Raw genomic sequence first — 15,332 nt, 5'->3', positions numbered from 1 at the left:
AGTGCAGCATGCACAGTCAGTAAACTCTTAGTAATGCTCTCATCAAAATATAAAAGTCATTAAGCACTGCAAATCCTCAATACAAGCCTTAACAGACTTTGTCTTCCGCTGCAAGTACCATAATTTTTTTTTTTTTTTTACCATTTCGTTGCCTGGAGCAGTATAAAGTTCGTCATGCACCACGGTTTTTTTTCTTCCAAAGCAGTAACACTAATTGAGCTCGCATAACCTTAAAGGCCAGCCAGTGGACAAGTAAAATTTTTTAAGAGTAGATTATGTGTTTCTTCTCTGCTTCTAACCCAAGACCAAAGCTCAGGCAATCCTAGAGTTTTATTCAAGGTTAGATTTAATGGGACACACATATTTCAGAAAGTCTGAAACAAAGGTAACTAAGAGAAATAAAAACATTCAGAAACTGAAAACTCTCCCAAAATTTGAGCGAGAAGAAATAAAATATTTCAAGCTCATGCGTTAGAATCCTGCCATCATTTTGATTTAGCTTAAAGCCAAGTTCAAAAGTTATACTGCATAGCTGATGAAGCTGTGATCTCCCAGGAGCTCTAACATCTTATATCATCACATTAAAAGTAGGGCTAGCCATCTCCTATTGTTCCCATAGATAGCACAAAGCAGCAATTAGGATCACAGGCGCATACTCAGCATCACTCCTGTAGCTGTAACGAATGTATAGGTGCCAAACAATTTCTGGCAGCATAGGGCAAAAAATATGGTTTTGCCTTATATAAAGAGAATGAATAGAAAAGAAACAAAAAATAAACTTTTTGCACTCAGTAAGATTTGGAAATGGCCATGGCTTATAGAAGGAGAAAAAGAAACATTTTTTAGCTTAGCCTATGGTTTCCTTTTTTTTATATTGTTACCTCTCTGTAGATCTCAATGACTTTTCTACACCCAATGGAAATGTGTATTTCTTTAGAAATTTCCCATACATATATTGCTGTACAGTATGAAAACTTGCTTTTCTTAGTCATCTTTCTTATTCACCTTCCAAGTAATTCATTGAACCTGAAAGATCTACAGATCATTCATTGAAAGTCATTCAGTATTCTCTCTTCTCTGTGTTGTATATTTGCCTGTAAGATACTGAACTGTCTATTCTTTCATAGTACAATACATAGACCTGTTCAACAGACTTAGACTGTACTTATTTATCAACTGTCCCAAGATTTCTGTAAATATTCTCCAACCCTGAAAGAGCACATAAAGATATTTCAAGAACAACATACCATGTCAGATAAATCTCAGCATTTGTGCTGAGATTCACCTATTTTTGAATCTTAACTATGCTGAAGCACAAACCATCAGAAAAAAAATGAAGGGTTGTGGCAATTCACGTTGTTAATTTATCATCAGAACTGCTAGGAGTTAAGCAGATGATGAATTTTCTCAATTGTAGGCACAGTTTTAAGATTCAGATAATTATATTTTAGAAAATCAAATGGTCACTCTCTGTTACATACCTCTATACTAACTGTATACTTGTACTTTTTTGTCACAATATCTCTAAAAGTTCAAGACGATATTTAATTATTAGTAAGAGCAGTGAAAAACCACATTTGAATAGAGATTCTAATTTTCTGCATGCTAATTTATAGCTACAACCTGTTACAGTTAAAACCAACTAGGCATTTAAATGATTGTGCCTGTAAACAAATATAATTAGTAAAAAAAATACATTAAAAATCTGGCAAATTCTTAAGTCAAATGTTTACTTTGTACTCCACTGACAGAATTTTAAAGATGAACGAATTTTGATGTATCGTGGTTCATATTCAAAATGACAATACATAAATTAATCCTAAATATGTACTAAGTGTATTGTGCTATGCTGATTTGCTGAACAACTTGTCATAACAATGCTTCCTCCCTTATTATTTTGCCTATTCTATGGAAATAATATTGCCTCCTTTTCACAGTTGTGCTGCAATAAATATTTGTCTATCACACACAGCTCGCCTGCAATTAACTCCTTAGCTCAGAATGAACCCTGTGAACTAGGATGCCTGTTCTGCTGGAGTAAATGCTGGCATCTTTACTAGAGTAAATATATTTCCAATTTTCTTAAAAAAGCACAACATGAGGACATTTGTTTCACTTTTATGCAGCACCATTATTCTGAAGTTAACATAAACCTAATTACTAGTGTTCAGAACAAATGCAAATGTTGCCCAATTAAAATTCATGTCCAGGCTACAAATGAAACTTGTCATTTTTGTCAAGTTGCAGTAGGTTACTGCAAAATACAGAAAGGATTTGTTTTGTTGCTGTTTTTTCCTTCTTTTCCGGCACCCTCCTACTTCACTTTCAGAACAGTGAAGCCAAAAAATTAAATTGAGGCATACTTTAGACTTCTATTAAAAGTAGCGTCATTTCAGGAACCACACTGTCCTAAAGAGAAGTACGGAAACAGGTACTATGAAGCTATTCTCCTAATTAGGCCATAAAACAGAAAAGATTCACATGAGGAATGAAAGCTACTTAATGTGAAGCTATTTTGCCATAAAGCTTCTAGGCCTTTTATTGTGATATTTAATATAGCCGTAGATTCTAACAATTAAGATTCAGCAAAAGACTTGAAAGCTCTGCTGATCGTTCCCAGTTCAGATATGTTGTTCTCATTCAACACGCTAAAGATAAACATTTTGCTTCCAGTCAGCTATTTCAAATATTAAGGAAAAAAAAAAAATCAGACAAAATGATCTGTAAAAGCTAAACACCCATACCTTTCCACAAATGTTACCTCATTATAGCTGTTACAACTCAGCTCCATCTTCTCAAACACTTAAAATGTTTTCCCAGAAGTGGACATTGCTATCTGATTTTCATCCTACATTTAGCAATATGAATCACACGTTGCACCAAGGACAGTTAGTACATTTAAACGAGAGAGTCAGCCCCTTTGCCACATATGCTACCTGTATTTTTATGGCTTTCTCACATGAGGTGATGACATGTGAAGAATTCTCTCTATAAAATACAAACCAGCACTGCTATTTGCTACTCCAAAGAGGGTCACTGACTGGATAAAAGAAGCACTCAGCACTGAAACATTTGGAGGAGAAAGGGGAAAATTTTCAAGTAAGACAAATAAATCCATCCTCCTGGGCATCAGCAAATTGACCACCATGCGTGCCTGGGTTTTATAATAAGAGAAAGCCACATTTTAATTCTAAATAGTTACAGAATAATTAAATACAATTAAAAAAAAAACTTAGGCCACGTAGTTATGGCAGCAGCGAGACGTTAACTATGTTATCCCCAGCTTGTTAAATTAAATTCTAAATATTCGAAGGTGCCCAGACTTTGCCCAGCCAAAGACACCATTTGGCAAAGTCTCTGGAAACTGAGGCCACATACAATTTACATAAAACGGAGCAGACTGCAGTTACTGTCAGCTTTAACACAGATGCAGACATGCTCTCACAAAGACAGGCCCCAGCCTTCAACATTTTGCTCTAGTCCCAAGCCTCACAGGGCTGGGCCAGCTCTGCACCTTCCACCAGCCACCACAAGAAGGGCTAAACCTAGAGGGACCTGTGCTGTTCCTAGGACTGAATTTTGTCCAACTAACTCACACTATTGGCTTTACTATTCAACTGCTTCAATTATCATGGCACTATAAGTTTCTGAATCATTCTTAGATGTTTTATTTTAACATATGGAAGCTATTAAAACACATGCAACTTCAACAAAATGTGCAGTTTTATACATTTTATGTAGTTTTAAGAAAAAAAGTTCACTATACGTAGATCTGGCTGGTTGGACATTGCTTGGTCTCAGTTTGTTCAGCTCTTCTTTATTTTGTGAGATGTGAGAACAACCTCACTCGTGCTCTCCCATGCCACTGAGATAGCTTGTAGTCCATCAGTGCTAGACCTCTGCATCTGTGCGCAGACTAACACAAAGCATCATCCTGTGGCATTTCGATTTCAGTTGGAAGGCTTGGTCTGGCTTCCCCTCTTCACGCTATTCTCTATGAATTGCATCAATAAGCTCAAAACCCCTTTCGGTAATCCCATAAACCTACAGTCACCTCAGAAGTGTTTCATGACAACGGTTTTGCTATGTTTTTGATCAAATGAGGTTAAACCATCTGTAACTTCTAGATAAGCCTTGGACATCTGATGCTTTAAAACAGGATATTATTATCAGTTGGCTCACACTAAATAAAGCTGTTTGTTTAGAAAATTATGGTCTAATGCCCCAAAAGACCATAAGCATGCATTTGGGGAGAATGCAGGATCACTATGCGTTTTCTCAAATTCATTCTTCTTTTGGTCAGAAATAGATCGACAACCAGCAGCACCAGACCAGCATTTAGCCTCACCGCTGCGTGAAATTGCTAGGTGCTGGCAAAGCAAAGCAGAATTAATTCTGTCCATAACTATCTTTGAGAAAAGTGACTGGTAAAATGACCTTCATTTCAGTCTAAGAATAGTTTTAGAAATAGGTAGATTAAAAAAGCCCAGAGAGTTCTGAGAAATAAAAGAAGGGTGATTACACAAGAAGCTTATAACAGAATATCAGAAAATGATACTTTTATGAAACAGACCTACTGAAATTAAAAAATAAAAAAAAAGGACAGAGAGGGAAAAACCCCTTTCAAGCTTTTTCTGCTAGCCCTTAGACTAAATATTTTACCACTTAAACTTTCCCAGCATCATCTTCATTCATAAACTTATAACTAGCTGCAGGTTGATTAAAAAAAAAATTCTGCTGGTGTGTGACAAGTTGAAAGTAGTACAACATGAAGGTTAAAAATTCAATAATTTTAATACAACCCCTGATTGAGGTAATTTACCATTCATACTATTTTCATTCAATATGAGTTGTCATTTTACCAGCCCATTCTTACATAGTTCAATAATGATAAGGTTAGCTTTGAAGTGATTCTTTTATGTTAATGACATTCTCCACATGTTGGGTCATACTTCGGGTTAAAGAACTGAAAATGTAAATGAATGCCCATTAGGGTGGGTAATAGCTGATCATTAACTTTATATTTTATTAGATCTGCCAGCCCTACTCATTCTAATTAAAGGACAGTGATTTCTTTTTTTCCCTAGACACTACAAATGTGCTCTTTCAAAGTTAGATGCATATATTTTTTTAAACTTCAATTCAGTGGGGTTTTTTTCCTTTCTGCCTGAAAATTTTGCTAATTTGCATTAATAATTAATGAACTGTCTTACAGAAAATTTTCATAGTAAGTAATTTAAATAAAAACACCCCTGATAAGATTATTTCCTTGTTTTAGGAAGGAAGGAAACTGCATAGTGTTGCAATCTGACAATGCATATGAAGCATGAAAGCTTGAATAAACTTGATGATGAAGTTGTTCATTTATCCTTTTAAAATATTAAAATTATCTTCAACTACTTTTAATCACCTTTAAGGAATTAACATGCATTAACCTGCATTAACCTTCTTTATGTACAGCAATAGTTTACTTACAAGTTTCCATGCCTTCATCGTCATCATCTGCCACGGGTTTATCATATGATTTGTCTATGGCAGCTCTGAAGCTTTCATTGCAGCCCCGTCCTCGGATTATTCGTGGGCGCGGGCGGTGGAAGGGAATATCACCATTCAAAGTCACCTCAGCAACGGCCGTCTGCAGACTTTCTAATGAGCTGGATTTCTTCAGACCTAATGAAGGCCCCACATCTCTGGTTGGGGAACCTTAGTGATTTAGGGGGAAAAAAAAAAAGTAATTAGAATTAGTATGGAAAACTGCATGCTTGATTATGCATATCCATTGTGAAAGTCTTTGGGGACACACTTAACATTATTCACATCAGCTCTCAATAATCTGCAGGGAATTCTGTGCAGATTTGCTGGTCTCGGAAGTGAACGAGTATGTCAAGTTATAGTCAACGAAACCGACAACATTAGCAATGTCTGGTTTTTCAAGTCAGTGAACAGATACCAACATCTATTACTATTATGTTAACAATTTGAATGATAAATTAGTCATTGGGCTTTAAAAATATCACTGATAAAACAACAGAGATACCTATCTAACTGGCAGTCAAAATAATTATTTCTCTTCTAAGCAGAAAATTTCATAGGTACCTGCAACTGATGCAGAAGGATTCATATTATGTGCATGAATCCTGTTGTGCTCATAGTAACATTCCTGTGAGTAGCTTGAGCATCAAGTAGTAGGTTGTTTAGTTTTGTTTAGTTTTAACTGAGTTTTAAACAATTGCATCAAATAGCTAACAACTTCATAATGAAATGCTTCTGAGAAATATCAGTTGACGCGCTATGATTTTGTAAATTTGTACCAAAAAAAATCTGTAGCAAGAACCCCATTACAATACCAGTTATCCAGCTGGAAAAGAAACAGTTCTGGCAGTTACCAGGTCGGGACGTTTGGGCAGCACTACAGCTGGAGCTGAAGGCAGTTCTTATCAGTGCGCTATGTTTCGAGGTGTGCCAAGAAAGCCCTAGACGGTATCCTGCAAAACCCTTTCCCTATCCGCACTTCCCTGTCAGTTTTGTGGACTACGTGTCTAGCCTCTCTAGTTAGATACACACATTGACAGTGTAAATCAGCATGCAAGTACACAATTAGATCTCACATTATAGTTAAAACTGGGAGAGAGATCCCAGGCAAATAAATTCACTGCACTTATTTGAAGTGATTTTGTTCTAAACCGCAGAATACTCTTGGCGAGATTTTCCATAGGAATTGATGGACAAAACTTTGACTGGAGAGAAAAATGAGGTGGGGCAACACCATCATAGCCATATTTGCTGAAGTTATAAGAACAGAGGCCTCACCTAGAACAGGGGAAACTCTTTTCTTCCTCTACCTGAACACAGAAGGGTGCTGTGGCACCGTGGCAGTCCCAGGTAAAGGGCAGTTACTCTCCTCTGTTGATACTGCTATCCTCATCTTACCTCAGTAAGAAAGATCAAACGATTTGTTCAAGGCCAGCCAGCCAGCAGAGAGAGAGAGCCAAGAGCGCAGCCCCCAGGAATACCAAACCATTAAACAACAGTTTCATTAGCAGGGTCTGGTGTGAATAATGCAAGGAGTGTTCTTCTCCTCCTTTGGAGTCAATCCCTATCTGGTCGCTGTTAGAAGGGGAATGAGACAGTCTCTAACAAAGCTATGTACAACGGAAAAAATACACACTACTAAATCCAGTTTCTCTCATCTTTCAGTACTGGCTGGAGGGAAGGGGGCTGCTGGACCTGCAGGACGGATGCAGCGTGGCAAGTCTTCACTGTGCTGTTTGCTGGCTTGGTATGACATAGAGCAGGGCAGCAAACGCTTTCATTTTCTACTCAGCTTTTAAAAATCTGAGAAATTAAGTTGAAATGAAAGCCTTTAGATCAAATAAAGTCAAGTGGCAGCTGTCAAAGTATTCCTGTTCAGCTGCCTTACTGATAAGATGAATTTGTAAACAGAAACAAAACAAAACAAACTCTTTCACAGGTCCATACAACTCCTGCAGTCTGGTTCAGCCAGCGGGCCCGTGTCCCGCTGCTTGGACCCTCAGCTGGAAATAAACACACCCCAACAAATTAGAAATATTATCTTGATGAATTCGCATCTCCTAGAAGTTACCCTCTCACTCACAACCCATTTTTGGCAGAGGGCCGAGGGTCACGAGGAGCGCTGGGGGCACTGCACAGCTGCTGGGGTGAACAAGAAAAGCCAGCTGGGACGAGGGAGGTTTGATGGCTTCCCAGCTGTGCAAACAAACTTCCCGCCAGCCTCACCAAACTTTAGGGCATGGGCTGAAGTTTAATGCAAGCATTTTTACGTACCGCGCTCTCTCGTTACCGAGCGAAATAACACCAACAGAGACAGCGCTCTACAAAACTGTCCATTCCTTAGCACATATCAAAATTTGCTGTCCCTCCGCTAATGCCTGCAGTAAAACATATTTGGTTTTATTTTTTAATTTTCAAGATCTGTATTTTGTTAAAAACAGTCCATGGGACAGGGCGGAGAAAAAAGGAACGCAACATTTTGAAAGGAAAAAAAGACAAGACAGTCATATAGAAACCAGCTGTGTGACAGATTCAATTTTATATACAAAAGGAAAGAGTGTGCTCTTACATGGCAACTTACTGTAAACTTCCTTATTCCAGATTCTGCCTTGCAACCTTCTAAATGAAATGCTCATATATCTTTTTCTAATTACTGAACGGCTCTTTCTGTAAACAGTAATTATAAAGCAAGCATTTATGTGCCCATTTATGCTCATAAAGGACATTAAAAAATTCCATTTCCTGCTACCCAATACAGATCTTTGTGAGAACAATATTTATGTAAGTTGTGCTTTCCCAAAGGAAAAGCTAGATGGGATATGACCTAATGTTCCTTGAGTACTGTAAAATTAATAAGGGACTACAGAAATGATAGGAGTATTTATTGAACTTGGGTGGTCATGCACACCAATGTGGACAGGTTGCGGAATTTGAAAGCAGGAAATGTCCTTTCACAAGTAATTTAAGAATTGTGATCATAAAGCTATGTATATTCTAATATCTTCACTATTCGCTATGGCTACTTCATAGCAAGGCTACTATTTCTTAAAATATATGGTTAAGCCTCCCTGTAAATTGAGTGAGTTCAGACTTTATGACTAGCATTCACCACCCAGAAAGTGAGTTGTTTACCCATAATCTGGTAGGAAACTGCAAAGTTTCTTTAAAATGGGTTCTATTTAAAATTTATGAGTCACATCAAAACCTTATTTTCTAAGTACAAAAATGTCAGCATTTTCTTCTGGACTTCACAGCGCTGGCGGTAATCATCAAAAACGTTATCTACTCGGAACGAGTTCTGCTTCTGTTTTGACATCTGAATTTAAAAGAAAAATAAAAAAGAAACATCTGTCTAAAGCATCTGTATATGACTGAGGGGTGAAAAGGATTCTTTTATCCTTTCTAAAAATTTGAAGTTTATCAGAATTTCCCAACATTTTTATTGGCAAATATCCTTTGAGGTAGATTAGCCTATCTGTAACACAGCAATACTCCTACTGTAAGTGGTGCTACGTGCGCAGCCGCCTGGCACGCTCTACTTATACGTTCGGCCCTCCAGCGCCACTCTCCATGCCACCTACCCCCATCTATCTCTCACGGGCTCCGTATCAGAGCTTCGCAATATGCTTCCACCACCCAGCCCAGCCCAGCCCCGTCCCGTCCCCAGCCTGCCCTACGCATGCACCCCGCTCCCTATGCCATACCCCAAGCGCTTCCCCAGCCGGCAGGTCCGTGGGGACAGCGGCCAAGCCCGGCTTTCCAGACCACGCAGCCACCTGCCCTCATGCAACCCCGCAGGGGGGCGGGCGCGTCAGCCCCCGGCCCGGCCCGCACCGCCTCCGCCTCCGCCTGCGCCTGCGCCAGGCTCCTCCCCCGCGCACGCCGCGCCAGGGACCGGGCAAGCGCGGCCCGCTCCCGCGCCCCGCGGGGAGGCTGCCTGCTCCCAGCCCCTCGTTCTTCTGCTCCGCTGCCTCTCTTTAACCCCTCACGGGGCCTCCCCGGCTCTGACCCCGTATGTTAAGTATTTACACTGCGCCACGAGTTCGCCTGGGCGATTTGCAGAGGCAAAAAGTGTGGAGTCAAACGACGCGTGGTGTTTCCGTTACAAGTGGCTCCTTTTAAAGGCGGGAAAACAAATCTTTCGTTACACTTTCTTTTAGATGGTTTAAAACGATGGTTTTCTTTCTTTAAGAAAGCTTTTCTTGTAATTGTAAATGCATATATCTAAACTAGAAACAATGCTAAGAAAAGAAGCTTACTCTTGAGCTCCTAACCTCAAAAGAAACTACGAAACAGCCACCCGGAATTTAAAGGCACATAATTTTTAGGTTAACTTCAACTGAAACATAATTTTTATCAGCTCTCATGTTAAAAGCCAGCAGTCACTTACATCAAAAATTTCCCTCTGTTAGACTAGCCCAGCCCACTTTTGCAAAAGCATAAAGGCATACTTTATAAACACATTCTTAAAAGACATAAGCAGTGAGTCAATTAATTTTTTCTTATTATCTGCACCATTAGATTTGATAAATTCTTCTAGTTCAGGTCATACAATAAAGAGCAATGTTTGGGTTGGGTGGGGGAGGGAGAGGAATAGAGCAAGCATTTGCATCTGCTGTCAAAAGTGGTTTAGTTTTGCTTCCATTTCATAAAATAGAGATAATTTTAAAATAAAACAATAAAATAAAATAAATATAAACTAAATAAACATTTTTAATAAATTCACTGTGACATTTTTTGCGTTTTTGCAAGGTGTACATGGAAAAAAATAGCTGGAAGTTTAGCATGTTTAAGACTCAATAAAAGAGCCATGCTCAATTGCTACTGAATATACTTCTAACCTCCAGAATGAACTGCAAACACTGCAAGGATTAGGTAGTTCAAGTGAACTGCAGAAAGAAAAATAATTAAAAATCTATTATAGTAACTGGTGCGGCTGAGATCTACACTTTCCTTTTCAGTCAATATTATTAAGGCTAACTTCAACTACAACAGAGTTTGTTTTTAGTTTTCCTAAAGTAAATATATGCCGAAATTTTCTGGTTTCTAGAGTTCATTAAAACATAGCTCACCACACATTTGAAGCATTTTTTTCTTATAACTAGACAATTTTTAAACCAAACTACAGTAAGTGGTTTAACAACCCCATCCATCTTCAGTAATGGGAGAAAGTCAGTGTTTATATACAAAACTTGGTTAAAAGCATGCAAGATAAATAAAATAAAACTACAGTAAAAGGTGTTTTCTTTTTTTTCCAGCCACCGAGCTTGCTGCACACAAAATATGTAACTGCTTTGCCCAGATGGTTACGGTCATGCTCTTTAACCTAAGCTATCTGACTTGGTTTTTTTATGGAATTTAATCCACGTGTTACACATATCGAAAAACTATATTCTATAAATACTACCAAAAGCACTATGTACTTTTACATCTAAGTGTCATATTTTTCTAGTATATATAGATTTTACATCATTCTAATTGCATCCTATCCCAATAAGCAGGCCAATTAAAAAATGAAAAACAATTTACAATACATTTTAGTCTGTTCTGTCGCTTCTTTTTATGTGAATAGTGCTCAGTGGTGAAGGGAGCTCCCAAGCAGTGTTTCTTTCCATAACCATTAACACACGTCATACATTCAAGCTCTGATGGCTTTAATCCTTTGAAAACATTCATACATTTTAATTTCGTATACTCAGTTTGCGAAGCTGCAAGTCTGTGGCCATATTCTGCAAGATTTTAAGACTGGAAATTGTCACTATTTTAATAAAAAATACCTTTTTTCAGTTGAATAGTTATAGCTTCTCAGTGTTCTTACTCATGTTGTAAAATGTGGTTAAACAAAAGCAATTGTGAACCGTTAATCATAAATTCTGCATGGAATGCCCTGCTCCCCAAATCATGCTAAAATAAATAATATTTTCAGGTTAAAAAGGTGAATTGTCCTAATTAGAGCTAAGTAATGTTGTGGTGTCCTCTGAATTTAGCCTAATTAAAATAGCATTCCAAAGGTCAAAAGCTAACTTATATTAATAAATCATAAAGGTTCATAATTGCAGCTGGTGCATTATTTTAATTACTAATAAAAATATGCTTTGAAAGCTATTTCTCTTTATCACTGTGTGAAACGTTACAATCTATGGTGTGTGGAAAAGATTCTGTTTACACATTCTTTTGTTCTGCTGTGATGCTCAGGTTTTAATTCCAAAGGCAAATCAACGTGCACTCATAATCTTCAGCTCTATTCACCATATGTATCTGAGGACCATTTAATGCAAAGATAGCAGTTTTGGAATTAAAATAATTATTTTCAAGCACGGGGTTAACACTGTAGCAGCCAAACATGCAGCTCTTCTACATCATCCCTCTGTATATTAAAGTTTGGGGCTAAGAGAAGATTTTCCAAGATTTATTTAAAAGGATAAAAAGTAAAACAACTGTGAATATTTATGAGTTTGAAGTGGAGAAACAGGTGTCTACCTACAGTCATACGTATGACCTGTTTGAATATACCACCCCAGATTGTTATCTCTGTAGAGAATTTTCTTTTTCTGCACAACTTGATTATTCACAACAATAGAAAGCAGCCATGCAAGTACTGGAATATTCATGTTTTCATGCAATTTGATTGGCAGTTCTGTAATTGTGGTAAGCTGCTTTGACCAAGTTTCTATAGCAACAGCCTTACTGTCATTTCTTACCTGTTTTCTGGTCATCCATTGTACTGAGCTTAGTCTCGTCAGCTACTGTTAAAAGGTAAATGTATAACGGTTAGCCCAGTTAGTGCCCATGCCCCACATGCATCCAACATTCCCTTTTTCTATGTATTTCTTAAAGTTAGGGGGGCCTTAGCAATGTCATACTTCATGCAAATAAACTGCAACTGTAAGCAAACACTCTGGACAGAAACGGCAGCAAACTAGTAACCCTCATGCAATGTCAGTCATGTTCACATCACAGGCAGGTACAACATGTTATTTACACGTTAGCGCATCACAACTAGTCAAGACAAGTCAATGCCACCAACCTTACTGTCCTTTGAAGAAGGTGGTGAATTAAGAGTTGTAGTTAAGATATCTATAATTATTATAAAGCAACAAATCTTCTTATATTCTATTATTCTGAGTACTGAACTTTGTGTGTGTGCAAACAATCAAAATTCACTGTTTAAGGTGACTAGATTCTGCACTTCAGAATCTAAATTCAATGACAGAAAAATAGATGGACTTGTTAGAAACTGCTTATTCTCAATTGTTTTATAAATTAAAAAAAAATTGTGGTTGATTGCTTAGTTGCTGCTACTTTATAGGGCTTCTGACATAAATATAAAACTTGGGTCTCAGCCAGCAGTCAGACCAGCCTCATTTTCTAATTGTGAAAAACTCTTCATAAAACTACTTGTATCTTCATTATCTTAATCAAAAGCTTTACACAAAGTGAGATACTACCAAGGACCTTTAAGGCTAATTGTATTATAATCATGAATTAAGAATAATCCTGTCTATCCGGAACCACAGCACGCTACATTTTTACGCAGGTATTCCAAATGGGTTGCTAAACACACTTTTCACCGTAAAATTTTCGTAAACAACTTTTATATTCGTGTGTAATCACATATCTATAGGACTACAATATTTAAATGTATGGACATTTACAAGTGCTATGAGCAATATACCGGCCACTTGGCCATTCATGTTGAGAACACTTTATTTCGCATCAGTAGACATTATGGGCAGTAGTACTGCACATAAATGATGTGTTTGGAATTACAAAATCTATGTACTTACAACATTAAAATCAGGTTCAAATAAAACAATTGAAAAAATATCACTCACTACCTAGATCCATGCTTTTGGATTTTCGTGTTTTAACAAACTCCAACTGACTGGCATCTGAAAATTGCTTTGTACGCTTTTCTGACATGCTCTGGCGTCCAAAACCCTCTCGCTGGAAGGCAAGCACTGGATCAACATCTGGACTAAGAGTGCTGTAGGAAGGGAAAAAAATCATGCAAACATTTATCAAGATCACACAACCTTTCACTCTGCAGAGAAAAGCATTTATTTAGCATATGACTTCTACCAACAATAAGTACACACTTTTAAATAAACCATTGCAAGTAGGCAGTTACATACATGATGGATTTAGTTTTACTGCATCAAGCAATTCTAGCTAAAAATTATCAAGAACTTCATTTACGAACTTTAATGAAAGATGTATGAATCTAGTGCAAGCCATCAGTATATACAGACCCAATACAAGAATAATCTGAGGGAGAATAAAACTATTTTTTTTTCTTCATGAGAAACAAATATTTTGTTAATAACAAATTATCACATCTATTTTCTTCACAATGAAATGTTTGTATAAAGCATAAATAAGATCTGTCCCATTTGAAGCCCACAGACATATTGAACTTCTTTATTTAAAGATGTTGCATTAAAATTTATCTCCATATGTGATTTTCCTTGCAAATTTTTCATAGCATTTCATGGTCTTAACCTGACCATGACAGGCGAACATATTTTTTTTCACTTATTACTTTCTAAAGAGCAAATACTTGCCACAATGGTTCTACCACTAAATTAGGATTGGATTCAGTTTCGGTCTCTTCTGCAGATTTCTTCCATGACCTTGACTGAGCTGCTCAAGTCTTTAGCAAACTAATCCTAGCCCACCATGCTTCATCAGAAGCACTCTGAGCAGAGATTTGTTGGTCAAATGTTGGTAGAATCATGAGTACAAGAACGCAGGCAAAATTAGTTTGGTGTGCAAGCTAACCTGCAAGCTTCCAACGTGGAACAATGGCCACTTGTCATGTTTGCAAAACAACGACAACCACAACCACCACCCCAGAAATCGCTCTTTAATAAAAAAAAAAAAAACTTTACAACATCACTTACAAATAAACACAGCAAAAGGAAACTCATGCATAAGGGTGCATCTGGCTTCAGGAACATCGGGGCAGTATGAAAAAGAGCCTGAAGGCAAGCTCAGAGAATTTAGATTTCTACTTCATCAGGCACAAAATAAAATCAAAAGTGTAAAATACCCCAAAACAGCAGTATTTTGCACTATCACTCTCCTTCCAATAGGAAGCAGATCTTTCAAAAGACAGTCAGTCTCCTTTTTGATTCTTGTCAAGATAAAAAAGAAAAAGCTAAATATAAATATTTTGAAATTGAGATCTCTAAACCAAGTGTCATTCAAAATATTGCATACATACACGTTTCTGCTCAGTATATTTCAAAAGAGGTATTTTCTACTGCAAGGCCTAGGTATAAAATACAGAAAGTTCCATCTGAACATGAGGAAAAACTTCTTTCCTGTGAGGGCGACTGAGCACTGGCACAGGCTGCCCAGAGAGGTAGTGGAGTCTCCTTCCCTGGAGATACTCAAAACCCGCCTGGATGTGATCCTGGGAAATATGCTCTAGAGGACCCTGCTTGAGGAGGGGGGTTGGACTAGATGATCTCCAGAGGTCCCTTCCAACCTCAACCATTCTGTGATTCTGCGATTGTGTAACTGCTAGGAAGGAGAGGATGGTGCGATATCGTGGTCTGTAATACAGATCTTTTACCTAGTGATAAATAGGCAAATAGCAAATTTCTGTGTGAACTGACTTAAACTTTTAGATTGTGTTATGTGTGCCACATACTTTAATTTATTAAAGCATCTTTGATCAAGAAATATCTGCATATTACACACAACAATGAATAAAGGTAAGGAAAAGCGTCCAAAGACATCAGCTACTAGCAGTGACGAAAATCACTATCCACATTCCTAGGCAGCTCAGAGAA

At 37.6% G+C, this 15,332-nt stretch overlaps 1 protein-coding gene across 26 annotated transcripts in view; it reads right to left on the bottom strand.

Moving 5' to 3' along the window:
* PARD3 (par-3 family cell polarity regulator) overlaps nucleotides 1-15,332 on the bottom strand; it is a 468,531-nt gene that overhangs the window by 143,334 nt on the left and 309,865 nt on the right. For 8 of the 26 annotated variants that reach the window (XM_068934381.1, XM_068934387.1, XM_068934365.1 and 5 more), the window contains 3 exons: nucleotides 13,371-13,519; nucleotides 12,234-12,278; nucleotides 5,476-5,703 (listed from right to left, as the gene is read on the bottom strand). In XM_068934381.1, coding sequence (XP_068790482.1) covers nucleotides 5,476-5,703; nucleotides 12,234-12,278; nucleotides 13,371-13,519 — 422 coding nt within the window. Of the gene's footprint in view, nucleotides 1-5,475; nucleotides 5,704-12,233; nucleotides 12,279-13,367; nucleotides 13,520-15,332 lie in introns of all 26 variants that reach the window. The other 18 variants (XM_068934369.1, XM_068934379.1, XM_068934371.1 and 15 more) reach the window with 3 other exon arrangements.

The sequence above is a fragment of the Struthio camelus genome, chromosome 2, assembly GCF_040807025.1.
Source record: "Struthio camelus isolate bStrCam1 chromosome 2, bStrCam1.hap1, whole genome shotgun sequence".
Lineage (NCBI taxonomy): Eukaryota > Metazoa > Chordata > Aves > Struthioniformes > Struthionidae > Struthio > Struthio camelus.
The sequence above is the reverse complement of the archived record's forward strand: the minus strand, read 5'-3'. Positions and strand labels throughout refer to the sequence as shown.